General features: G+C 45.7%; 1 protein-coding gene and 1 pseudogene across 13 annotated transcripts; both read left to right on the plus strand.

Moving 5' to 3' along the window:
* The first annotated feature begins 1,559 nt into the window (after nt 1-1,559).
* On the plus strand, nt 1,560-18,546 carry RABL2B (RAB, member of RAS oncogene family like 2B). Of its 13 annotated transcripts, none has more exons than XM_061204706.1 (9): nt 1,560-1,604; nt 3,315-3,476; nt 10,956-10,985; nt 12,155-12,234; nt 12,845-12,951; nt 15,147-15,258; nt 15,570-15,697; nt 16,098-16,181; nt 16,353-18,546. In XM_061204706.1, exons 2-9 carry the CDS (start codon nt 3,370-3,372, stop codon nt 16,431-16,433), a joined length of 729 nt encoding a protein of 242 aa, XP_061060689.1. In that variant the 5' UTR covers nt 1,560-1,604; nt 3,315-3,369; the 3' UTR covers nt 16,434-18,546. The 13 variants fall into 13 exon arrangements, with proteins under 13 accessions (XP_061060689.1, XP_061060691.1, XP_061060690.1 ...); XM_061204708.1 differs by having other exon boundaries at nt 1,562-1,638; XM_061204707.1 differs by having other exon boundaries at nt 1,566-1,614.
* Nucleotides 18,547-20,837: 2,291 nt separating this feature from the next.
* On the plus strand, nt 20,838-25,247 carry LOC133101317 (glucose 1,6-bisphosphate synthase-like; annotated as a pseudogene).
* Nucleotides 25,248-25,455: the final 208 nt, after the last annotated feature.

A 25,455-nucleotide genomic window follows, 5' to 3' on the forward strand; every position in this document is an offset into this window, starting at 1 on the left:
TCAACACCCCTCTCTCAGAAATGGACAGAGCCAGCAGGCAGAAAATCAGTGAGGACGTAGCTGAACTCAATAGCACCTTCAATCAACTGGATATAATGGACATCTATACACTACTTCATCCAACAACAGCAGAATACACATTCTTCTCAAGCTCACATGGAACGTATACCAAAACAGACCACATTCTGGTCCATGAAACACAACAAATTTAAAAGAATACAAATCATACAATGACTACTCTAATTCCGTTCCAAAAGGCTCTTTTGCCAGACAGCCTTTGAGTGGGGCCTTTCCCTAGGTTAGCGCCTAATTACCCGCTGAAGCCCAGCTCACTTCCCCTGTTGCTTTCTCCCGTCTCCCTGCTTACTTTCTTTAGAGGATTTGTCTGTAATTTTATTACAACAGCTAGTTGATTTACACGTCTGCCCCACTGGAAGGTCAGCTCCAAGATGGCAGCTCTGTTGCTGTCCGCTGTACCCTCAGTCCCCAGGAGGAATGCCTGTCTTAGCCCACAGGTGCCCTCAACAGGTACTTCTTGAATATATCAATGAATGCCCCTGAGCCAGCATCTCACTGCCGAGCTGTGTGCAGGGAGAACTAGGTTCCCTGATAAACCTGGCTCAGTCGTGGCTGTCCCAATTCTCGGTTAACAACAATGGAATAGAAAAATATGCTCATGGGGCTTCCCTGGTGGCGCAGTGGTTAAGAGTCCGCCTGCCAATGCAGGGGACACAGGTTCCATCCCTGGTCCGGGAAGACCCCACACGCCGCAAAGCAACTAAGCCCGTGCGCCACAACTACTGAGCCTGCGCTCTAGAGCCCGCGAGCCACAGCTACTGAGCCCTCGTGCCACAACTACTCAAGCCCATGTGCCTAGAGCCCGTGCTCCGCAACAAGAGAAGCCACCGCAATGAGAAGCCCGCGCACCGCTACGAAGAGTAGCCCCCTCTCGCTGCAACTAGAGAAAGCCCGCGCGCAGCAACAAAGACCAAAAAGAAATTTTAAAATAAATAAATAAATAAATTTTTTCAAAAAAAAAGAAAGAAAAATATTCTCAGAATCGCCCCAAGAGAGAATTACAAACTTTAGAAATCACCTAGTCTTCTGCCTCCCACACATGAGGCCCCACCCCTCCACTTTCCCCAGCGCTGCCCTGCGCCCCTTCCATCACCCCCAAAGAAGCCCCCGCACTTGGGCACCAACTCCCACACAAGACGCCCCCCCCCCACACCTATGGTCCACCCACCGCACCTGAGCACCCTGCCCCCATGCCTGCACCCCGCCCCAAAAGCCTCAGGCCCCGCCCCCACGCCTCAGGAACGCTTCCCCAGTCGTTCCCCCCGGCCGCCCAGTCACTCCCCAAGGCCTACAGCCGCTTGAACCCTGGCTCAGTCCCGGGGCCAAAGCCCACCCCAGACTCCGGCTATTGGAAGCCCCAGGCCGGCCTGGTCCGGATACTCATTGACCGGCAGTACTCTCGCCCGGCACTGCACTAGCCAGGCAGCCCCCGGCGAGGTCCTTCAGGCCTTTGGCCGGGCAGCCCTCCTAGGGTCCTTGCGCGGTTGCGTAGCATCTGCGAGGACGCGGGCAGCGCTGGAAGCTGAGTGAGCCGCGGTGGGACCCGGGCTCACTCGTGGGGTCTGAGACAGGGCAGGGTCCGGGACGGGGCGGGATCCGAGGGGTACTCGGGGCCCTGAGGGCAGCTGGCCGTGGGCGGACCGACCTGCGGCGTTCCTGGTCTCCAGCCCTCGCCCGGGAACGGCCGAGAAGACGAAGCCGCGCGGGTGGCGGCCTCGCATGTGGGAACCGCCCCTCCAAGGCCGTCCTCGGGCCCTTGGCCAGTGGGGGGAAGAACGGGACAGTGGGTTCTGGCAACGGGTGGGGGGGGGTGAAGGCAGCCCAGCCTGGCTGCGGGGGTAAAGTGGTTCTCAGACCTGTTTGGTGCCCGAAAACTACTTGAGTGAAAGAGAACTTATCCACTGGATGGCGAGGACATCGACAACCATTGAAGGTCTTTGAGAACGGGTTTGGCTGCGTTTGGCTTCCGAACAGGTCGCTCCAGCTACAGGGTGGAGGTGGAAGGGGCAGCCCCTCATTATGCTTATCAAGCATCTGCCACTTCCCAGTCACTGCTTTTGAGGCTGAGGGTACCTCGGTAAAGAAGGCTGGGTCCCTACCTGAGCAGAAACAATAGCATTGCAGTTAGGGAAACTCAGGGGTCCTGTCGGTATTTTCCACCCTTGTGTGCACGTCTGTCATAGCTCTTGCCACAGTAGACTTTGCCATCGTGTCTCCTATCCGGGTGCAAGGTGTACCCGTGATGAACCCTCAGTAAGTGCGAGCACTGATGCTACGTTGTCGTTGCATCATTTCTGTGTGCCGAGTTAACTCAGAGTGTGGACTATGGCACATTCCCAGTAATGTTTGTGAAGTTATATTTGGGCTTAAGGACATGAGGATAGTGGAATTGTTACGCCTCGATGTTGGCATTGGGTGGCTGGTGATGTCTTGTACAGACAGGGAATGTGAGGAGCGACTTTGGGGTGGGCAGGGCTTAGGTCTCACAGGTTATTTTTGCCTGTGTGGAATAGTTCGCTATTCAAAATCTGGTAGGCAATTGCATACCTGAGTCTGGCACTGAGGGAAGCGATCTCTGTGGAGATACAGATTTGGCATCATCATTTGGCAGCATTTAGGAGATAGCTGAAACTAGTAGAGGTTGAAATAACCCTAGAGAAGAGGGTATGAGGAATGCCTAGTTTGAGAGAGGAAAAGGCAGCTACTGATGGCAGTATGATGGGAAATGAAGTGGAAGTGAGAAGCATGAGGTAGAGGATCAGGAACACAGGTTAGGTTTCTTTGGCTGTGTGATCTGTCATTCAGTGATGAGAGTTCAGGCTTACAGAGCCCTGTCTCTTTGTCAGACAGTGTCTCAACTCAATAACGTGATGTGGGCACTGATTTTTGTCCCTGCTTTACAAGTGAGAAAACGCTTGTAGGTAAAACTTGTAAAGCTTCAACATGGCTTTAGAATAGTCTCTCCAGGTAGGAGTGGGAGTTGTGGTTCTGAGCATAGCTGAAGTAAAGAGATGACATAGGGTAAACCACTCTCAGAAGATCTGGGTGGGGACAAGATTACAGCCCCATGATTCAGCAAGTGCTAGCCAGGTTGGTGGTGAATAGAGAAGGATGTAAGTGTTTCCTTGGGCCCCTCTCTTGTCAGCTCATTGTCTCCCCTGTCCAGGAAGAGGAAGTGGATTTGGTGGAGGGGACTTCTCATCTCTTTAACAACAGCCTCTTCTTGATCTTCCCAGATGGTGACAAGACCCCCCTCTCCTGAGCTGATCCCCTTTCTACAGCCAGGAGCCAATGGCCGGGGACAGAGCCAAACCCTGTGAGCTGGACCAAGAGAAATACGATGCCGATGACAATGTGAAAATCATCTGCCTGGGGGACAGCGCTGTGGGCAAGTCCAAGTATGTCGGGAGACTAGGGAAGAAATGCCAGGCCTAGAGTGGGTCTGGGTTATTAGAAGAATCCTCCAGAGGCATAGAGGAGCATGGCTTCTGTGGGAGTGGTGAGAGAGTAGTCTTGGCTGGAGCCCAGGTCTGCATGGGGGCACAAGGGAGCGTCACATCAGCAGCTGTGTGTGTTTGGGGAGGAGGGCGTCCCCAGGGACAAGTCACAGGACTGAGGAAATTGAGCTTTATGCATGAGTCCTGGCAGAAGGTATGGGACGGGTCACCCCAGAGACTACTGAAGCAGTCCTGGTGAGGTGAGAGCTGGGGTCTTCCTGTGTGTGGTGTGGGGCTGAGAGATTGCAAGATGCAGACAGTGGGAATGGAGAGAGGAAAGTGTGAGAAGTGTGACTGGCACAGCCAGCGACAGGTCGAAGAAAGGTGGTGAAGATACTGTCTTGCAAGACCTCAGAGTTGAGAAAAGTGGATAGAAATGATGCCTGACTATAATCAGCATAAAGATTTTTTTTTTCTTAAAAGATTTAATTTTTATTTATTTTTGGCTGTGTTGGCTCTTGGTTGCTGCGCGCGGGCTTTCTGTAGTTGCAGTGAGCGGGGGCTACTCTGTTGAGGTGAGTGGGCTTCTCATTGCGGTGGCTTCTCTTGTTGCGGAGCATGGGCTTTAGGTGCGTGGGCTTCAGTAGTTGTGGCACATGGGCTCAGTAGTTGTGGCTCGTGGGCTGTAGAGCACAGGCTCAGTAGTTGTGGCACATGGGCTTAGTTGCTCTGCGGCCTGTGGGATCTTCCTGGACCAGGGATGGAACCCGTGTCCCCTGCATTGGAAGGCAGATTCCCATCCACTGCGCCACCAGGGAAGTCCCAGTGTAAAGATTGACTCACTCTTTTAACTGACTTCAGGGCCTCTGTGCACGGGCGTGGAACTCCCCCTGAAGGGAGGCTCTGCAATGCTGGCAGCTTGTCTCCACAAGGTGTGAACCTGTGTCTCAGCTGCCTTGGACCAGTGGGGCACACATCCATTTCTGCCTTCGCAGGATGAGGGTAAACTTGCCCCTAACCAGATGCCTAGTTTAGTCTTATACCCCAGGTGCCCCAGTTCCACCGTGGTTTCCACTTTTATCTGTTATTAACATATCCTTAGACCCAGGTAGCTGTCAGTAATTCCCTAGGGGCTTTGCTGACTGGGGCAGAGGTCACTAACTTTTCTCGGCCTCAAGTCTGTTTATTTTAAAAGGTGCCCTGGGAAAAGCAAAGCAGGAACTTGTGGCGGGAATCCTAAACTCAGGTCCTCATCTAAATGTCCAGACTTCAGGTGTGAGCAGGATTGTCATACTGTAAAATGTCTAGGAAGCAACTCAAAATAACTATTTTCTCATCACAGTGCTCTGGCTAGAACTTCCAGTACTATGTTGAATAGAAGTGGCAAAAGTAGGCATTCTCTTGTTTCTCATTATAAGGGAAAGCTTTCAGTCTTTTGCAACTGAGTATTAACTGTGGGGTTTTCATATATGGCCTTTATCCTAGAGGTAATTACCTTCTATTCCTAGTTTTTTGTTTTTTGTTTTTTAATTTTTTTAATTTATTTTTATTTTATTTTTGGCTGTGTTGGGTCTTCGTTTCTGTGCGAGGGCTTTCTCCAGTTGCGGCGAGCGGGGGCCACTCTTCATCGCGGTGCGCGGGCCTCCCACTGTCGCGGCCTCTCCCGTTGCGGAGCACAGGCTCCAGACGCGCAGGCTCAGTAGTTGTGGCTCACGGGCTTAGTTGCTCCGCGGCATGTGGGATCTTCCCAGACCAGGGCTCGAACCCGTGTCCCGTGCATTGGCAGGCAGATTCTCAACCACTGTGCCACCAGGGAAGCCCCTATTCCTAGTTTTTGTCATGAGATGGTGTTGGTTTTTGTCAAATGCTTTTTCTGCATTCATTGAGATGAATATGTAGGATTTTTCCTTTGTTCTATTAATATGATATGTTTGATTAATTTTCTTAAGTTGAACCATCCTTATACTCTGAGAATAAATCTCCCTTGGTCCTTTTGATGATGTATAATCCTTTTAATATGATTTGGTTTGCCAGTGGATTTTTTGAGGATTTTTACAACTAAATTCATGAGGAATATTGGCCTGTAGGTTTCTTTTCTAGTAGTGTCATTGTCTGGCTTTGAAATCAGGGTACCACTGGCCTCATAGAAAGAATTATGAAGTGTTCCCTCCTCCTCAATTTTTGGGAATAGTTTGAGAAGGATTGGTGTTTGTTCATGAAATGGTTGGGAGAATTCACCAGTGAAGCCGTCCAGTCCTGGACTTTTCCTTCTGGGAGGTTTTTGAAGACTGATGTAATCTCCTTACTTGGTATAGGTCTACTCAGATTTTCTATTTCGTCTTGAATCTGTGTGGTAGTTTGTGTGTTTCTAGGAATTTGTGCACTTCGTCTCGGTTATCCAGCTTGTTCGTTCATCGTATTCTCTTGTAATTCTTTTTGTTTCTGTAAAATTGACGTTACTGTCCCCAGTTTCAGGTCTGATTTTGATCATTTGTGTCCTCTCTCTTTTCTTAGTCTAGCTAAGCTTTGTTGATTTTGTTGATCTTTTCAAAGAACTAATTTCTGGTTACATTGATTTTTCCCTGTTGTCTTTCTATTCTGTATTTTGTTTATCTCCACTCTAATCTTTATTATTTCCTTCCTTCTGCTAGCTTTGAGTTTAGTTTGCTCTTTCATGTCTACTACCTAAAGATGTACAGTTATGTTATTGATTTAATTTGACTAAATCTTCCCTATTTGATTTAATTTCCACCTTTTTGTGAATTTTCTTGTTTTTCTTGTCATTAATTTCTAGTTTCATTCCATTTTATTTGAAAAGATACTTTGTATGATCTAAGTCTTTTAAATTTTATTATGACTTTTTTTGTGACCTAACTCATGTTCACTTGAGAAGAATATGTATACTACTATTGTTGGGTGGAGTAGTCTGTGTATGTCTGTTAGGTCTAATTGGTTTATAGTGTGGCTCAAGTCCTCTGTTTCATTGTTCTACTCATTATTGGAAGTGGGGTATTGAAATCTCAATATATTATTGTGCAACTGTCTATTTCTCCCTTTAGTTGTGTCAGTGTCAGCTTCATATATTTTGGGACTCTGTTGTTCGGTGCATATATGTTTATAACTTTTATATCTTTTTGATAGATTGAACTTTTTATCAATATATAATGTCCTTCTTTGTCTCTTGTAACATTTGTCACTTAAAAGTTTATTTTGTCTGACTGTAGTATAGTCGCCCCATTTCTCTTTTGAATACTGTTTGCATGGAATATCTTTATCATCCTTTTGTTTTCCAACCTCTTTGTGACCTTGTATCTAAAGCAAGTGTCTTACAGTTAGGACATACCTGGATCATGTTTTTTTAATATACTATGCCAATCTCTCACTTTTAATTGGAGAGTTTTATCTGTTCTCATTTGCAACAACAATAATTAAAGTTATTACTGATAAAGAAGGATTTACTTCTGCCATTTAGCTATTTGTTTTATGTGTCTCCTGTTTTTTTCCCTCAAGTACTCCATTACTCTTTTTATTTTTATTTTTTTGATTTTTTTGTAGTGTACTATTTTGAGTCCCTTCCTGTCTTGTATAATTTTTTTAGTTGTTTATTAATGGTTGCCTTGAAGATTATAATTAATATCTAAAATTTATAACAGCCTATTTGAATACCAATTTAGTTATAATAGTATACCAACACTCTGCTTCTATATATTTCTATCCCTACCCTTGATATTGTTTTGTCACATATTACATCTTTATACATTGTGATCATTAACATAGATTTACAATTGTAGTTTTACATATTTGTCTTTTAAATCATGGGAAAAAAGAGGAGTTACAAACCAAAAATAGGAGAATACTGGGTTTTTTTTTTTTTTTTTTGGCTGCGTTGGGTCTTTGTTGCTGCGCACAGGCTTTCTTCTAGTTTCTGCGAACGGGGGCTACTCTTCGTTGTGGTGCACGGGCTTCTCATTGCGGTGGCTTCTCTTGTTGGGGAGCACGGGCTCTAGGTGCGCGGGGCTCAGTAATTGTGACACACAGGCTCAGTAGTTGTGGCTCGTGGGCTCTAGAGCGCGGGCTTAGTAGTTGTGGCACACAGGCTTAGTAGCTCTGCAGCATGTGGGATCTTCCTGGACCAGGGTTCGAATCCGTGTCCCCTGCATTGGCAGGTGGATTCTTAACCACTGCACCACCAGGGAAGCCCGAGAATACTGGTTATTATATTTACCTGTGTAGCTACCTTTACTGAAGATCTTTATTTCTTCATACAGCTGCAAGTTACTGTCTAGTGTCCTTTCATTTCAACCTAAAGGACTTATTGTACCATTTCTTATAGGACAGATCTACTGGTAATAAGCCACGTCAGCTTATGTTTATCTGGGAACATCTTAATTTCTCCTTCATTCTTGAAGGATAGTTTGCTGAACATAGAATTCTTTGTTGACAATTTTTTTTTCAGGACTTTAAATATATCATTCCGCTGCCTTTTGATCTCAGTGGTGTCTGATGAGAAATTGGCTGTTTATCTTATTGAGGATTCTGTCTTTGAGTTTTGACAATTTGCCTATAATGTGGATCTCTGTGAGTTTATCCTGTTTGGAGTTTGTTGAGCTTCCTGGGTGGGTACATTCATGTCTTGCATCAGGTTTGGGAAGTTTTTAGGCATTATTTCTTCAAACAGTCTCTCTGCCCCCACCCCTCTTCTATTTATGATGCATGTGTTAGGATGATTTATGTTGTCTGATAGGCTCCTTAGGCACTGGTCATTTTTACTCGTTTTTCTTTCTGCTTCTCAGACTGGATAATTCCAGTTGCCTTATCTTCAAGTTTGCTGATCCTTTCTTCTGCCTTCTCAGTATGCTGTTGAAACCGTCTAGGGAGTTTTTCATTTAAATTATTGTACTTTTCAGCTCCAGAATATCCGTTTGGTTTCTTTTCATAATTTCTAGCTCTTTATTAATACTCTCATTTTGTTTATATATTGCTTTCTAGTTTCCTTTAGTTCTTTGTCCATGGTTTTCTTTAGTTTTTGAGCATATTTAAGATAATTGATTTAACTTCTTTGACTAGTAATTCCAGGGTCTGGATTTCTTCAGGTATTGTTTCTGTTAAATTCTTTTTATCATGAGAATAGGCTATACCTTCCTGTTTCTTTGTATGCTTTGTAATTTTCTGGTTGATAATTAGACATTCTGAGTATTTTGATGTGGTGACTTTGGAACTCAGATATTCCCACTCGGGTATGGCTGATTTCTGCTTGTTTAGAGCTGGAGTATCCACTTGTAACTTTTCCATACTATTTTTGCAAAGTGTATATTCCTTCTTGTGTGTGGTCACTGATATTTCTATTCCATTATCTGTGATCAGACAGTGACCTGATAAAGATTTCCTTAAATATTTGGCTCCAAAAGGGGAAAGAAACAAAGAGGTATTCCTATCCCTTTAAATTTCCAATAGATGCCAGCAGGGGAAAACTCTGAAGCCTGAGAGAGCTGAGATCCGGCTCCTCAGCCAAACTTTTTGAGGAAAGTATCTGTACTGGAGCCAGACATTTGGAACACGGGTCACTGCCTAGCTGCAGTGGGCCTGGGGAGTGGGTGACCGTTGCTGGCTTGTGCGTGTTGTTCTTTTGCACGAGGCCAGCACGCTCCTTTTATCTAGCACTCTACTGGTCATTGCGTCCAGTCAGGTTCCAGAGTTCTGAAATAGTTGATTCTGATCATTTTTTCCAGTTATTGGTTGTTTCAGTTGAGGGAGTGACCCATAGAACTTCATACTCCACCATTTTATGTAATGTCCTCAAGGTTCATTTTTTTCCTACACAGATATCCAGTTGTTTCCACACCATTCCTCGATAAAACAATCCTTTACCCCATTGAATTGCAGTAATGCTTTTGTTCTAAATCCAGTGACCATACACGTGGCTACATATATTTTAAGTGTGTGTTTACTGTCTGTCTTCACCCACTAGACTGTAAGCTCCATGAAGACAGGAATTTTCCTCTGTTTTGTTAAATGTTATATCATGGCACGTAGCATAGTATCTGGCAAATGGCAAGCACTCAGTAATATTTTTAAATTTTTTTGTACTAAAATGTATTTGTCCATTCTTCTGTTGAAGAACAGTTATGAAATTATCATTTTTATGGTATTAGACACAATACTGCAGTGAATATTTTTATGCCTGTCATCTTGGGCACACAGTCTATTAGACTTGGGGTGTAATTGCCCAGTTTTAGGATTAGCTCAAACTTTGACTTATCCCAGTTGCTCTCCAAAGTAGTATATTAAGTTCGCCCTCCTACCGGCACAATACAAGAGTTTCTGTTGCTCCACAAAATCTGCAACATTTGGTATCATACGACTTTTTCAACTTTGCTAATCTGAAGGATGTGTGTGCTACTTCATTTTATTTTAATTTGCATGAAAATCATTAATTTACATTAAAATCATTCAAGATTGAGCATCTTTTCATATGTTTTTTAGCCTTTCTTCTGAATTGCCTGTTCATATTCTTAGGACCCAGGTTGTGTGTGTATTCTCTTATTCACGTATCAGAGCTGTTCATAATCTCTGTATATTAATTCTTTGTCAGTGACTGGCATTGCACGTATCTTCTCCCAGTCTGTGTTTTTTGTTTTGTTTTGTTTTTTTCTTAACTTTTCATTTTGAAATAACAGATGTACAGGGTGTTGCAAAGAGAATACAGAGAGGGCCTGTGTACCCTTCACCCAGTTCCCCCAGTGGTTATATCTTACATAACTGTAGTACAAGATCAAATTCAGGAAACTGGCATTAGTTCAATGCATATGTATAATTCTGTGTCATTTTGTCACATGTGTAGATTTGTGTAAGCATCACTGGACTCAAGATACAAAACTATTCCATCACTGCAGAGGCCTTGGTCGTGCTGTCCATTTATAGTCACACCCACCCCACTTCACCTCCTACCACCCCTAACCCCTGTAACCACTAATATACTCCATCTCTATAATTGTGTCATCTTGGCAACATTGTATAAAAGGAATTATACAACATGTGACCTTTTTCACTCAGCATAATACCCTTAAGATTTGTTCAGATTGTTGGGTATATCAGTAATTTGTTCCTTGTTATGCGTAGTAGTCCATATTATAGATGTACCACAGTTTGTTTATTCCCTAAAAGGAGTAAGCTGGGGTCCCTGCCCACAGGGAAAGCATCTGTGGGTGCTGGGTCAGCGTTATAGCTGAAGGGTGTCAGGAACTTAAGGGGAGTCCGAAAGAGGGTGGGTGGGTGGTTCCTGGGCATTGTCCTTGAAAGGAAACTGTGTAGCTGTGGAAGGAATGGGAGGGAGGAAGCCACAGCTGGCTTCCAAGTTTTCAACCCTTGGGTGGTGCAACAGGGGCAAGGAGGAGGAGCGTTGAGGGATGCACCTGACCACCTTGCACATTCTCCTTACAGACTTATGGAGAGATTTCTCATGGATGGATTGTATCCTTCAAGTTTTGAAATGCTCCTTGTTCCTGTGGCCCTTTCCACCCTCATGCCAACTCAGCCCCACTGCCCACCCCTTTGCTCCAGTGGTCCAGGGAGGAGGGATAAGTGAGTAAATTCACAGGTTTCATTTCATGCTGGTTTCTCACCAGCTGACCTACATGGCATCACATGTAGTTGGTGCTGCATATTTTGAAGCTTACTCACATTTGGATTTGCTTTATATTAGGAAAGCAGTGGAATGGCTAACAGTACCTCGTCAAATGCCTGGGCTCAAACCCCACCTCTTCCTTCTTAGTAGCTCTGGCGCTGGTCAAGTCACTTAACGTCTCTGACCTCAGAGCTTGGGCTCTCTAACATTTAAACATTCTCTGGTATGAATCAACTTTGTAAAATAGGAACTGCCAGCCCCATCCTCCTTCCGTGAATTGTTGCATTGTGCAGGTTTGGAATGAGACAATTGGGATGGTTTTTAAAAGCTTCCCCAGTGAGTCCATTGAGAACTGTGGGTGAGAAGAGCCCTAGAGCCTCCTGCTCCCTGCCCTGGGCCCCAGCCCCCCAGCCCCCCATGGTAGACTCTAAGTGTATCTGACTTCACCTTCTACCACGTTCTCCTTTGCCCCCACCCACCTGCATCATCCCAGCTCTGATGGTTAAACCACACAGCATCTTGCAGCTTCAGGAAATGTTATTCCCCAAGCTTTTTGATAGGGTTGCAGAAAGCAAACTACAGTTCATAAACAGTTTGTCAGCTGTCTGGCTCAGGAAGACTTTTCTTCCCTGGGACTGCCGTGTTGCTTCTTACGGCTGGGTCTCCTCTCTGGCCTGCAAGAGCCCCGCCCATAAGGAGCTGGGGCACCCCCACAGTCTCGTTTGCCAGCCACGTGATGCTGTTTCAGACAGCTGCTCTGTAAAGTTCCATTCCATGTTTTCCCTTGGACTTAGCCGGCCAGCACATAATCCCAACCTCTCCCACCCCTCACCTTTCCATGGAGCTTGGGCCTGTGATATTTGAAGTTGATCCTCTGCAACACTCATTCAACTTAAAATCTAAATAACTTCTTAAAAAAGGAGAGAGAAGGCCCATTCCATCACACCAGCAACCACCCCCCAGCACCTTTCTTACGTCTCTTTTCATTCATCTTTGCTCCTTAACCTAGATGCAGTCAGCCCCAGCAGCTGTCCACATACGCCCTGACGCTGTACAAGCACACGGCCACGGTAGACGGCAAGACCGTCCTTGTGGGTGAGCAGCACAGTGCCAAGCCGCGCCGACTCTCAAGAGGGAGACGTGGCGGGGGAGAGAGTCCAGCAGGGGGAAATGAGACCCCAGGCGTGGAGGAAGGGTGATGGGTACAACCCAGAGAGCCAGGAAGCCAGGGAGGGCGGGAGGAAGCACGCAGGGTTCTGTTCCGGTGCTCTTCAGCCAGTGTAAAGAAATAACAGGGTTGGTCTGAATGTCGTCTGCCAAGGGTTTGGCTTTAAATGGGGTCACAACCTTCCCCTTGGCCAGGCCACACGTCCAGCCTGACTGTGTCCACCCTCTGTGATCAGCACACATGGGAATTGGGCCTAGTTTTGACGTTGGAGCGTCCTGCATCTTATAGGTGGGGGAAGGAGGGCACTGACCCTCTCCCTCTTGGGGCTTCCTGTCTGTATTCTCCTTCCTCCTGGCCCTGTGTCTCCCTCTCACCCACCCCCACGCACACCCAGGTGCATTACATCCTGACAACACATCTGCGAGCTGTGTGGTCTCCGTTCCTCCCCATCCTCCCACGTGTGCCTGTGTTTCTGAACACAGACACTGCACAGAGATGCTCAGTGTCTGGGGCTCTCTGCCCTTCATCCCCCATCAGGCAGTCAGAGCTGTGTTCACATTGCAGACTTTTGGGACACAGCAGGCCAAGAACGGTTCCAGAGCATGCACGCCTCCTACTACCACAAGGCCCACGCCTGCATCATGGTATGAAACCGACTGGAGGGCAAAGGCTCTGGGCAAGTCTGGCCTGAGGGGTGAAGGGATGAAGGGCCCAGCAGGACTGAGCCCTCCTCACCAGGGCTGGGTGCTGGAGGGAGGGATTAGGGCAGGCTTCAGACTGCGCGTGCTTCCCAGAGGTTCTGAGTGAGAACATGCCAGGGCCAGCTTCTCTTCCAGGGGTGGGGGGTGAGGGGGGTGTATGGAGCCACCATTCCAGCGGGAGGAGCAAGGTCAGGGCTTCATCATCAGGCAGAGCGTCTGAGAGTCAAACACAGTCTCTCCCTGACGGAGGCCTACCTACTCAGGCCAGCTGCTAAGGCCTCCCTCGTCCGCTGCGCTCTCGGGGCAGATGCTGGGGCTGAGCGGGCCCTGGTTCCCAGGGAGCTTTCCCTCCAAAGTGGCCCCCTCCTCCCTCTCAGCCTCTCACTTTGCTGTCTAGACCACAGTCCTCAGAGGTCCACCCCAGTAGCCAGGGGGTAACAAGTGCCGCAGGAGAGCCTGACACTCAGCTATGGCAAGGGCCACGAATAGAGAGAAGAACTGTAAACCTGTGTCCTTTAGGACCTCCTGCCCACAAACTCGCTGGCTTCTTTCTCAGGCTCTTCTGTCCCTTAAGCACAAGATCTCTTGAAATTTTCCAAAATTTAATGCTAGTACCTCTAATGGGACAAAACAAAAGAGGGTAACAAGGTAAGGCAAATGGGGGCAGACTAGTGCCAGCAATCGTGACCTCTTGCCTCTGACACATCTCCATTAGCTCCTTTTGGGCCCTCTTCTGAGACCTGGGGTGTTTGTCCTGCCAGCATCCCTGCACACCTGTATCTGCAGGTGCCTACCACCAGCCCCAGCCTGCTGTAGGGGGCCTTGCAGGTAGAAAGCGCTCAGCCTCTCGTGACCACATGGGGACCTGATAGTCCCAGAGGGAGCTGGGGTTCCACCCGCCTCCTTGAAACCCCAAAGGGTATGCTTCTCAGCCTAACCAGCTCCTCCTGAGCTCTCAAAACAAGGAAAGGAAGCTCAGGAAACCAGACCTGGACAAAGGGCGACTGACAGTGATCATGGCAGGCAGCCATGGGAGGTGTGAAGCAGATTCCGGAAGTTTCATTACAAGCGTATTTTAAAAGAAGTCTTTTTTGGGAATTCAAGACAAAGTAGTCATTTATTGAAATTGGGCCTGGGGAGTACCATAGAAGAGCCTCTCAAGTGGACCTCCTGCTGCCTCAGTTGTGACAGCTGCTGACCAGAGCCCACTGCCATGCAGGGGGAATCCCTGGCCCTGGACACGAAGGGCTGGGTTGTTTAGAAGTAAGATCTGCCATTCCAGCAGGTTACAGGGTTGTGCATCTCAATCCACTGTTGTGCTGGGGCAGTTTGGACGTGTGAGTCTATTCTGGAGGGTGGCTCGGCAACAGAAAGCTGGCCTGTGAGGGGCTTGAAGGATCCCTGCAGCAGCAACTTGAAGTATCTTAGGACTTCTGTCCTCCCTGCCCTTAGAGCCAGGCACAGTGCTCGTGCTTCTTGCGGATACTTTTAAATAGGTAAAAACTATAAGTCATAGAAAGTTAATAAAATTATGGTAAGCTACAAAATAATAAAAGACAAAAGTACTTTTAAAAAGTTTAAAATACAAAATTAAAAGTTTATAATTAAAAGTAAATCAAAATAACTGAAAGGAAATTCTAGAAACATTTAAGATTATCATGAGGTGTTTTGTTGGGTTTTTTTGGCCACACCACGCGTGGCATGTGGGATCTTGGTTCCCCAATCAGGGATCGAACCCACACTCCCTGCATTGGAAGTGTGGAGTCTTAACCACTGGACCAGCAGGGAAGTCCCATTATAAAGGAGTTTTTAAACAAAGTTTAAGCAGTAATTAGACTAAGAAAAAAACAAAAAGCTTACCATTTGTAACGGTCTTATCAATAAGTAAATGATACAATAAGTAAAATGATAAAATCTGGTTATAATAGGTAAATAAGGTTAGGTGACTAGATGAAGGTTCTAGAGGGTGAGAAGGGTGGGCAAGGCATAGCCTTTGCGGTTAGAGGGGATGCAGCTCAGAGCGGTGCATGGTCCGAGTTCGCAAGCCCGTGTTTGCCTGCTTGTGTGTGTGTCACCTGGGGGTGGCATGCAGAGACATTGATACACTTGGGCTGTCTTCTTTCCTCTGCTAATTGCAGGTATTTGATGTGCAGAGGAAAATCACCTACAAGAACCTGAGCACCTGGTATACAGAGCTTCGGGAGTTCAGGCCAGAGATTCCATGCATTGTGGTGGCCAATAAAATCGATGGTGAGGCCACCCGACATCTGGGTGCCAGCAATTCATGGGGGGACCCACCATCACACGTTTCCTCTTCCTTTCCTGGGCCAACGAACCATCAATGGTCCATTCTTTTTCCCAACATACAGCCCTTGGTTACTTGCCATCACTCCCCTCCCAGTAAGGATCCAAGTGAGCCAACCTGCCTTCTCGAGACACAAATCCCAGTGAAATGAACTCTTTCTAAGACACGTCCCCTGGTTGTCCCTGCTCATCCCTCCTCCTAGAATGGGGACCTCCAGTGACCCACCCTGCAAAATTCTCTCCCTTTCCCTTTGTAGACAGGCCCATGTCCTACCTTCTCTCTACAGCAGACATAAAGATGACCCAAAAAAGCTTCAATTTTGCCAGGAAGTTCTCCCTGCCCCTGTACTTTGTCTCAGCTGCTGATGGTACCAACGTTGTGAAGGTAATGGGAGACTGCAGAGACAGTCTCGTAAGGCCGGGGAAGGCCTGGTGCTGAAGTTACCAGGGAAGCGATGGAGAGAAGGGCTGGCTGCAGGGATGGTGGAGAGGACGGGCACTGTTGTGGGGGCTGTGCTGAGCATGTGGTGACAGGAAGGGGTCGTGTGAGCATTGACAGTAAGGGCGGTGATGGGTTGGGCTTGGTGAAGAAAAGGTACATTGACCATGCATGGGGTCAGGGTGACAGGGAAAAGGTGAATTGAGGAGTGACCTTGCTGATTTGAGGGTGGAGTACTGTGTGGACATATGATGGGGACGGGGCCAGTGGGTACAGGGCAGGCAGAGTCCAGGCCACTGGCCCCACAGCCTCGTTTTCCTTCCCACCACCTTCACCTTACCTCCAGCTCTTCAGCGATGCAATTCGATTAGCTGTGTCTTACAAACAGAACTCCCGGGACTTCATGGATGAGGTTTTGCAGGAGCTTGAGGTAGGTCAGGTGGCGTAGAGAAAGCGGCTTCTCTTCATAGGGGTGCAGAGCATAACCCAATAGGCTGACTTTGCAGGCGACACGTGCTCGTCGAGGGCACTGCCCCTAGAGGTGTCAGAGCGACGGCTGGGCAGGTGCAAGGCCAGGCCTCACCTGCACGCTTGTTCACAGAACGTCAGCTTGGAGCAGAAGAAGGAGGATGTGCTGGACAGAGAGCAGCGTGGCCGCGTCGAGAGCCCGCCTCCCTCCTGAGCCACGGAAGGAGGCCTCTCCCCACGGCTGGCTCGGTGGGGAGGGGGAGCTCAGAATACCCCCGCCCTCGGCAGCCCTTCAGCTCTCACCTGAGACGTTCTTCCAGGCCGTCCCCTGCTGTACCTCCTGCAGACCCAGCCATCCCGTTTGCTCCCCCACTTCCATGGCCCGTGAGACCTGACCCTTCACAGTTGTTGCCTCCCCTGTAGTCAGGGGCAGGGAAGGGGTCAACACCAGCAAGAGCCATCAACAGGTGTAAGAGGTCCACACCAGACCCTGAGGCAGAATTAAGGATGGACCCTCCAGGTTATGTGGGACAGTGAAGAAAATCGGGGAACATTCTGTGTGTGTCTCTTAAATAAAAGGAAATTTAGGTGGGTTTTTTTCCCCTCCCAGAACTGACCTCAGGGCCTATTCGTTGCATTTCTACCAAGGGAATGATTTCTAATTCCTGACTATCCTTTTTCCTCTTTAGTCTCCCAACGAAACCAACCATTTTAAGAAAACGGTTTTGAGCAGAGAGCTGTTCATTCCGTAAGTTTTTCCAGAGTTCTTCTAGGTACAGCCAGTACACTGATGAACAGCGAGGCCAAGACCACAGGCACAAGTTTGTTGTTAACATCACGTGAAAGCAGGTGACTGGTCTGGCCATACTTAGTAATACACAAACATCGTAGTTGTACACATCGAGGGTCAATACAGCCACACCACAAGGCACACCTGTTTGCATTGTAAGAAATTGACTTTAGGAAAGCTTCCTTTAAAACCCCTATTTCAACAAGGGAGGCTTTGCTTCATTTTTTTTGAGGACTAGTGTGGACATTGTACCTCCTTGGGTGGCAAGGGCTGCTGAGAACTGTCGTGCTGTCTTTTCCATTCATCTCCAGGACTTGTGCTCCACTAGGATGTTTTTATGATCATCTTGTACATCATTTCCATTTTTTAAATTTATTTTTATTTACATTGAATAGATGTGCATGCTTTGTGGGTATGGATTTCTCTGAGCAAAAAGTCACAAGAGAACGAGCGGATCGTCAGCCACATTAATAAGGGGAGACTGCCGTGATCTGTCATGTTATCTCTTGATTTATTGTCACAGAGACCATTTCAGTGGAATTTAGTGTTTTTAAAAGAATGGGTATTTGGGAGTCAAGAACAAGGATTTTTATCCTTTAGATTACTGATGCTTACAATTTCAACTTCACAGATTTAACCCGACCAGGAAATTTCAGGAATGCGTTACCCTGGTGAGATGTACTCTTAAAAACAACAATAAAAACAACCCTTTAGTTATTATAAATGATTAATAAGTGTTTTTTAAATATAATGGCTTCACTGAGATATAATTCAAAAACCATATAATTCACCATCAGTATTGGTTTTACGTAACAACCATTTTGCATCAGGTTCCCTAGAAGCAAAGCCTGAGAAGGCAACTCTTGTTCAGATGACTTAGTGCGGCAGTTTTCTGTCTCTGCTGGGGACCAGCTTCAGTCTCCCCCTTCCTAGGGAAGCTCTGGAGGACAAACTGCCCCACAAGGATGGTCCCACTTTGAGACCAGGGGGCTTTTTGTGCCAGTTGGCCAAGTGTGTGAGGAGGAGGAGGAGGTGGAAGGGATGACTCCTCGTGTCCAGGGCAAAGTGGCTCCTGTTTTAGCAAGGGCAGTTCTCTGGGGAAAGGGCAGCTATGAGTTTCAACACTCAAAGTAGGTAGGGGATAAGTGCACAGGCAGGGTGCCAGCAATATCCATGGCCACCTACCCATACACTGCTCAAATCCACCTGCTTCTTAAAGATCATTTCATCCTGACATACAGGACCGCCCCTGAGTCTTTTTTAAATAATTTATTGAGGTGAAATTACGTAACATAAAATTGAAGTACACGATGCAGTGCCATTTAGTACAGTTACAGTGTTGTGCAACTATCACCTCTGTCTAGTTCTAAAACATTTCCATCACTCTGAAGTAAAGCCCCTTACTCATTAAGTAGTTTCTCTCCGACACTCCCTCCCCTCAGCCCCTTTTAAATACTGATCTACATTCTTTCTGTTTCTATGGATTTATCTATTCTGGATATTTCATATAAATGAAATAAAACAATATGTGACCTTTTGTGTCTTTCACTCAGCATGTTTTCAAGATTCACGCATATATCATGTACTTCATTCCTTTCTATGGCTAAATAATGTTCCATTGTGTTAAATACCACAAGTTGTTTATCCGTTCACCCGCTGACGGACGTTTGGATCCACCTTTCAGCTTTTGCGAGCAGTGCTGCTGTGGACGTGCTCATACGTGTGCTTATGTGCGCAGTTTTCAACTCTTCTGGGTGTCGGAGTCTGCTCAGGCTGCTCTGACAAAACACCGTTGACTGGGTGGCTTACAACAGGTATTTATTTCTCACAGTTCTGGAGGCCGGGAAGTCTTCAGGTCAAGGTGCTGGCAAGGTAGGTTTCATTCTGAAGCCTCTTCTCTTGGCTTGTAGGCAGCTGCCATCTCACTGTGTGCCCACATGACCTCTTTGTGTTCAGGTAGATTCCTCTTCAAAGACTATATCCTGGGACTTACCTGGTGGCGCAGTGGTTAAGAATCCGCCTGCCAGTGCCGGGGTCCGGGTTCGAGCCTGGGTCCAGGAAGATCCCACGTGCCGCGGAGCAGCTAAGCCCGTGCTCCACAACTACTGAGCCTGTGCTCTAGAGCCTGTGCCCCGCAATGAGAAGCCAACGCAATGAGAAACCCGCGCACCGCAGCAAAGAGTAGCCCCCGCTCTCCACACCTAGAGAAAGCCCATGCGCAGCAACAAAGACCCAACACAGCCAAAAAATAAACAATTTTTTTTTAAAAAGACTATATCCTGTGACCCTCATCATGACATCCTAATTAGGGCCCCACCCTTATGACCTCATTTAACCTTAATTACTTCCTGAAGACCGTGTCTCCAAATACAATCACATGAGGGTAAGGGCTTCAACATTTAAATTGGGGGGTGGGGGAGGAGGGCATAGCACAGTGTATCTAGGAGTGGAATTACAAGATCATATAGTGGGGCTTCCCTGGTGGCGCAGTGGTTAAGAATCCTCCTGCCAGTGCAGGGGATGCAGGTTCCATCCCTGGTCCAGGAAGATCCCACATGCCACGGAGCAACTAAGCCCATGCGCCACAACTACTGAGCCTGTGCTCTGGAGCCTGCGAGCCACAACTACTGAGCCCACATGCCACAACTGCTGAGCCCGTGCGCCTAGAGCCTCTGCTCCGCAACAAGAGAAGCCACCACAATGAGAAGCCCACGCACCCCAATGCAGAGTAGCCCCTGCTTGCCACAACTAGAGAAAGCCCGCGCGCGGCTTTCAACACAGCCAAAAATACATAAATAAATTTATTTTTTTTTAAAAAAAAAGATCATATAGTAATTTTATGTGTAAACTTTTGAGGAATTGCCAATGTGTTTTCCACAGTGGAACCACCATTTTACAGTCCTACAAGCAAGGTACAAGAGTTCCAATTTCCCACATCCTTGCTAGCACTTGTTATTTTCCATTTTTAAAGATAAGCCATCTTAGTAGTTATGAAGTGGTGCTTCATTGTGGTTTTGAGATACATTTCCCCTTCATTTGTATTATTTATTTGGAGAAACAACTATTCAAGTATTTTGCTTATTTTTAAATTGAGTTGTTTGACTTTTTGCTGTTGAGTTATAAGAATTCTTTACATATTCTGGATATTAAGTTCTTATTTATGACTTTTACAAATATTTTTCCCATTCTACAGGTTGTATTTACACTTTCTTGATAATGTCCTTAATGAACAAAAGTATTTAATTTTTTTTTTTTTTTTTTTTTTTTGGCCATGCCTCGTGACTTTCGGGATCTTAGTTCCCCAACCAGGGGTCGAACCCGGGCCCTTGGCAGTGAAAGCACCGAGTCCTAACCACTGGACCTCCAGGGAATTCCCTGAAAAGTATTTAATTTTGATCAAGTCCAATTTATCTTTTTTTTTTTCTTTTATTGCTCATGCTCTTGGTGTCATATCTAAGAATCCATTGCCAAGTCCAAGGTCATGAAGACTTACCCTTATGTCCTCTTTTAAGAGTTTTATGGTTTTAGCTCTTATATGTAAGTCATTGATCCATTTTGAGTTAATTTTTATATATAGTATAACGTAGGGATCCAGCTTCATACCTTTGCATGTGGATATCCAATTGTCCTAGCAATATTTGTCAAGAACACTATTCTTTTCTGTCTGAATGGTCTTGCCACCTTTGTCAAAAATCAATTGGTCATAGTTGTATGAGTTTATTTCTGGACTCTCAATTCTATTCCATTGGTCTAGATGTCTATCGTTATGCCAATACCACACTATTTCAATTACTGTAGCTTTGTAGTACAGTTTTGAACTTGGGAAGTATGAGTCCTTCAACTTCTTTCTAAAGATTGTTTTGACATCTTAACAATATTAAGTCTTCCAATTCATGAACACTGGATGTCTTTACTTTTTTTTTCCCATTTATTTATATCTTTAACTTCTTTCAGCAATGTTTGTACTTTTCACGTACAAATCTCTCACTTCTTGGTTAAATTTATTTCCAGATTTTTTTAGATGCTATTTACTTTTTTATTTTTCCATTGCTGTTTATAGAAACAGCTGACTCTTGTGTGTTGATCTTGTACCCTGAAACTTTGCTGAATTCTTTTATTAATTCTAATAGTTTTCCTGCACATACTTTGGGGTTTTTCTATAAATAGAATCATACCATGTGCATATTGAAAAGGTTTTACTTCTTCCTTTCCAATGTGGGTAACTTTTATTTCCTTTTCTTGCCTAATTCCTCTGACTGGAATTTCCAGTACTATGTTGAATTAAGTAGTAAAAGCAGGCATCCTTGTTTTGTTCCTGACCTTAGGGGGAAATTTTTCAGTTTTTCACCACTGAATGTGATGTTAGCTATGGATTTTTCATATGGCCTTTATCATGTTGTAGAAGTTCCCTTCTATTCCTGATTTTCCGAGTGCTTTCATTATAAAAGGCTGCTGGATTTTGTCTAATGCTCTTCCTGCATTAATTAAGATGACTGTGTGGTCTTTCCACCTCACTGCTATCAATGTAGTGAATTACATTGATTGATTTTTTATATTGAGCCACCCTTTGCAAACCAGTAAACAATGCCAAAACAAAAGAGCAATTTGAAAATCTGTTACTGAATGGGACAAACAAGGAGTTTCTTTGTTGCTGGATGACTTTTGGAGCTGCAGGACTTGGTTCTGCTCTGGTGGCAGGGTTTTGCTATGTTAATGACCTTACAGTAATCCAATCAACACAGAAGATGCACAAATACCTTGAGAGATGCTGAGAAACTTTGTCTTGGGTATGACAGCTGGGGTCAAGTAACTAGCAGCTGCAGCATCCAAAGACTTCCTAAACTCACCATTTCAGTCTTGCTGGCTAAAGATGTTTCTGTGTACCTTTTTCCAGAATAAGTTCCTACATCATATGCAGTCCAGGAGCTCAAAGCAGTTGGAGGTGTGATGATTACTGCCTCTCACAACTGCAAGGAAGAGAACAGACAAAGGGTTTATTGGGAAACTGGTGTTTAGATCACATCTCCTCATGATGAAGAAAGTCCAAAACGTATAGAGGACGGTGTGGAACCCTGGAATGCTTCCTGGAATAATGATTTAGTGAATGCCAGCCTACTGGAGAGAGACTCTCTGCAGGACATTACAGGAGACACATGGAAGGTCTGAAAAAGATTGATTTTCACAGGGAATCAAACTCAAAGACCACCTTGACATTTGTACATATATCTTTTCATGGTGTCGGACATGACTGTGTGCAGTTGACTCTGCAAGTGTTTGGTTTCAAGCCTCCAATTCCATTACCAGAACAAAAAGATCCTGCTCCAGACTTTTCTACCATTAAATGCCCGAATATGAAGGAGAATCTGTGCTGGAAATTTCCCTGAGACTGGCAGAGAAAGAAAACGCTCGGATAGTGCTATCTACAGATCCCAATGCAGACCAGCTGGCTGTAGCAGAACTCCAGGAGGATGGTCAATGGAAAGTTTTCACGGGGAATGAGTTGGCAACTTTGTTTGGTTTGGGGGGGCAGGATATTTGATTGCCGGAAAAATAAATCAGGAAATTCTGATGTGAATAATGTTTATATGTTAGCCTCCACAGTCTCTCTTCCAAAATTTTGTATCCAGTTGCACTTAAAGAAGGATTTTAGGGACGTCCCTCGTGGTGCAGTGGTTAAGAATCTGCCTTCCAATGCAGGGGACACGAGTTCGAGCCCTGCTCCAGGAAGATCCCACATGCCATGGAGCAACTAAGCCCATGCGCCTCAACTACTGAGCCTGCGCTCTAGAGCCTACAAGCCACAACTACTGAGCCCACGTACCACAACTACTGAAGCTCACGCACCTAGAGCCCGTGCTCTACAATAAGAGAAGCCACCAAAATGAGAAGCCCTCACACCACAACAAAGAGTAGCCCCTGCTTGACGCAACTAGAGAAAGGCCGTGTGCAGCAACGAAGACCCAACACAGCCGAAAATAAAATAGATTAATTAATTTTTTAAAAAAAGGATTTTATTTTGAAGAAATATTACCAGACTTTAAATGGCTAGGAAGTGGGATAAAAGACCTGGAAAATGGGAAAGAAGTCATTATTGCATTTAAAAAGTCCATTGCTTTTCTGTGTGGAACTTCAGTTTTGAATAAAGATGGGGTGAGTACAGCCATTGTTGCGGCTGAGATGTTATCTTAACTGGAAACCATAAACATAACACTGAGCCAGTAACCGATTAAGGTTTGTGAAAAATATGATTATCATATTTCAAAAACTTCATATTTCTTGTGTTTTGATCTGACTACCAACAAATGCATATTTGAAAGTCTTCACAATTTTGATTCTCCAAAAGAACATCCATCATATTGCATACATGGGACATTACCTGTGAATATGACAGCAGCCAGCCTAATAAGAAGTCAATGCTGGGGCTTCCTTGGTGGCGCAGTGGTTAAGAATCCGCCTGCCAATGCAGGGGACACGGGTTCGAGCCCTGGTCCAGGAAGATCCCACATACCGCAGAGCAACTAAGCTCCTGCGCCACAACTACTGCGCTCTAGAGCCCGTGAGCCACAACTACTGAGCCCACGTGCCACAACTACTGAAGTCCACGCGCCTAGAGCCCGTGCTCTGCAACAAGAGAAGACACAGCAATGAGAAGCCCGCGCACTGCAACAAAGAGTAGCCCTCGCTCGCCACAACTAGAGAAAGCCCACGCGCAGCAACGAAGACCCAACACAGCCAAAAATAAATAAATTAAATAAATTAATTAATTAAAAAAAAAAAAAGAAGTCAATGCTGGACTTCCCTGGTGGTGCAGTGGTTAAGAATCCCCCTGCCAATGCAGGGGACACGGGTTCAAGCCCTGGTCCAGGAAGATCCCACATGCCACTGAGCAACTAAGCCTGTGCGCCACAACTACGGAGCCTGAGCTCTAGAGCCCGTGAACCACAACTACTGAGCCCACGTGACACAACTACTGAAGCCTGCGCACCTAGAGTCCGTGCTCCACAACAAGAGTAGCCCCCCACCCCCGCTCGCCTCAACAAGAGAAAGCCCGCGCGCGCAGCAACAAAGACCCAATGCAGCCAAAGATAAATAAATAAACTTATAAAAAAAGAAAGAAAGAAATCAATGCTGCCTGTGAATAAAAATAACCAAATGATTACATTTGTTACCAAACTCAGGTTCAGCTGTTCACTGCTCAAAAGCCAATAATCGAGAGGCAAGTGTCAGTAGACAGGAAAGATGTTTTAATCAGAAAAGCTGGCAATCTGGGGAGAAGGCAGACTCATATCCCAAGACCAGATCCAAAGACTCTACTCAGCCATGACAGTTTTTAAAGGGAAAAGCGAGAGGGGGGAGAATCTCAGTGAATCATCGAGGCAGGAGGCTGTGTTCTGCATCCCTCCCTATTGCGTGCAGGCTGGCTGACTCTCCCTCCTGACGCCATCTTGCCCGTGTGATCTGCCTGCAGGGTTGCTAAGGGGGTTGTTGGGGATAGAGAGCTGGTCATTCTTTACTTAATTCTTTATTCTTACTTCTTTTTATCTAGGAAAAGAATAAACAGGTTAATTAGGTTCTTTCAAGTTTAGAGGGGAACAGAAATGGTCAAAAGAGCTACTTTAACATTTGCTTTTCAAAATGCTGTGTTGCTATTCTTCAGACAAGCAGGACAAAACCAAAGATAAAGTATTATGCAGAGAAGCGCACATCACCCAACCAGAGTGTCGCTGCCTTACTGAAAGAAGAATTGAAGAAATTCATTGAGGCTCTTCAATTAATTAATCAATTAATCAATAGTTAATAGTTGATCTAAGGAAGAAATGGAAAATTTTATTTGAGCCAATTTGAGGGTTATAACCCAGGAGACAGTCTTTCAGAAAGCCCTGAGGACTGTTGTGCCCATTAGAGGTCAAAGAACAGTTATATACATTTTTGAGACGAAGTGTTATATATCAAATGACATATTGATAGTTTACACAGTCCAGATCTGCATGTACCAAGGCAGTAGTGGGTCGTCTTTGCTCCTTACAAGATTAGGAAGGAAGGTTCTCACCTAAGGAGGTCTGGTTAATGCAGATGCACAGCACACACTAAAGGGTCTGAAGAGGCCCAGACCGGGAGAGAGAAATTTTAAGTTTAATTGTTTCTTGTCTTGCCACAAAATGTGAATTTTATTTCATCACTCCGATTAAAAATTTTCTTGAGCCCAGTAAAAATGGACTGACCTGGCACTCTGTTTAGGTGTATACCCGTCCGTTGTTGCTTTCGCTGGCGCTTGGGACGGAAAAACCAAGCTGCGCCTGGACCTCGTGTTAGCATTCTTTATCTCATCGGGCTGAGTGTCTTTTTTCCTTTTATTTTCTTCTGTTTTGGTCAAGTAACTAAACAAACTGTATAAATTTGAAATGAAATGGTCTGGAGGGAAATTATTCAAACTTTTCATAATCTT

This window comes from Eubalaena glacialis, chromosome 11, assembly GCF_028564815.1.
Source record: "Eubalaena glacialis isolate mEubGla1 chromosome 11, mEubGla1.1.hap2.+ XY, whole genome shotgun sequence".
In the NCBI taxonomy this organism is placed as follows: Eukaryota; Metazoa; Chordata; class Mammalia; order Artiodactyla; family Balaenidae; genus Eubalaena; species Eubalaena glacialis.

What these genes read in the sequence shown, in the direction of transcription:
- RABL2B (XM_061204706.1), top strand. Translation starts at nt 3,370, where the DNA reads ATGGCCGGGGACAGAGCCAAACCCTGTGAGCTGGACCAAGAGAAATAC. An exon ending in CGGCAAGACCGTCCTTGTGG is followed by an intron (nt 12,235 to 12,844) that starts GTGAGCAGCACA and finishes ATCCCCCATCAG; the next exon opens with GCAGTCAGAGCTGTGTTCAC. An exon ending in GGTGGCCAATAAAATCGATG is followed by an intron (nt 15,259 to 15,569) that starts GTGAGGCCACCC and finishes TTCCCTTTGTAG; the next exon opens with ACAGGCCCATGTCCTACCTT.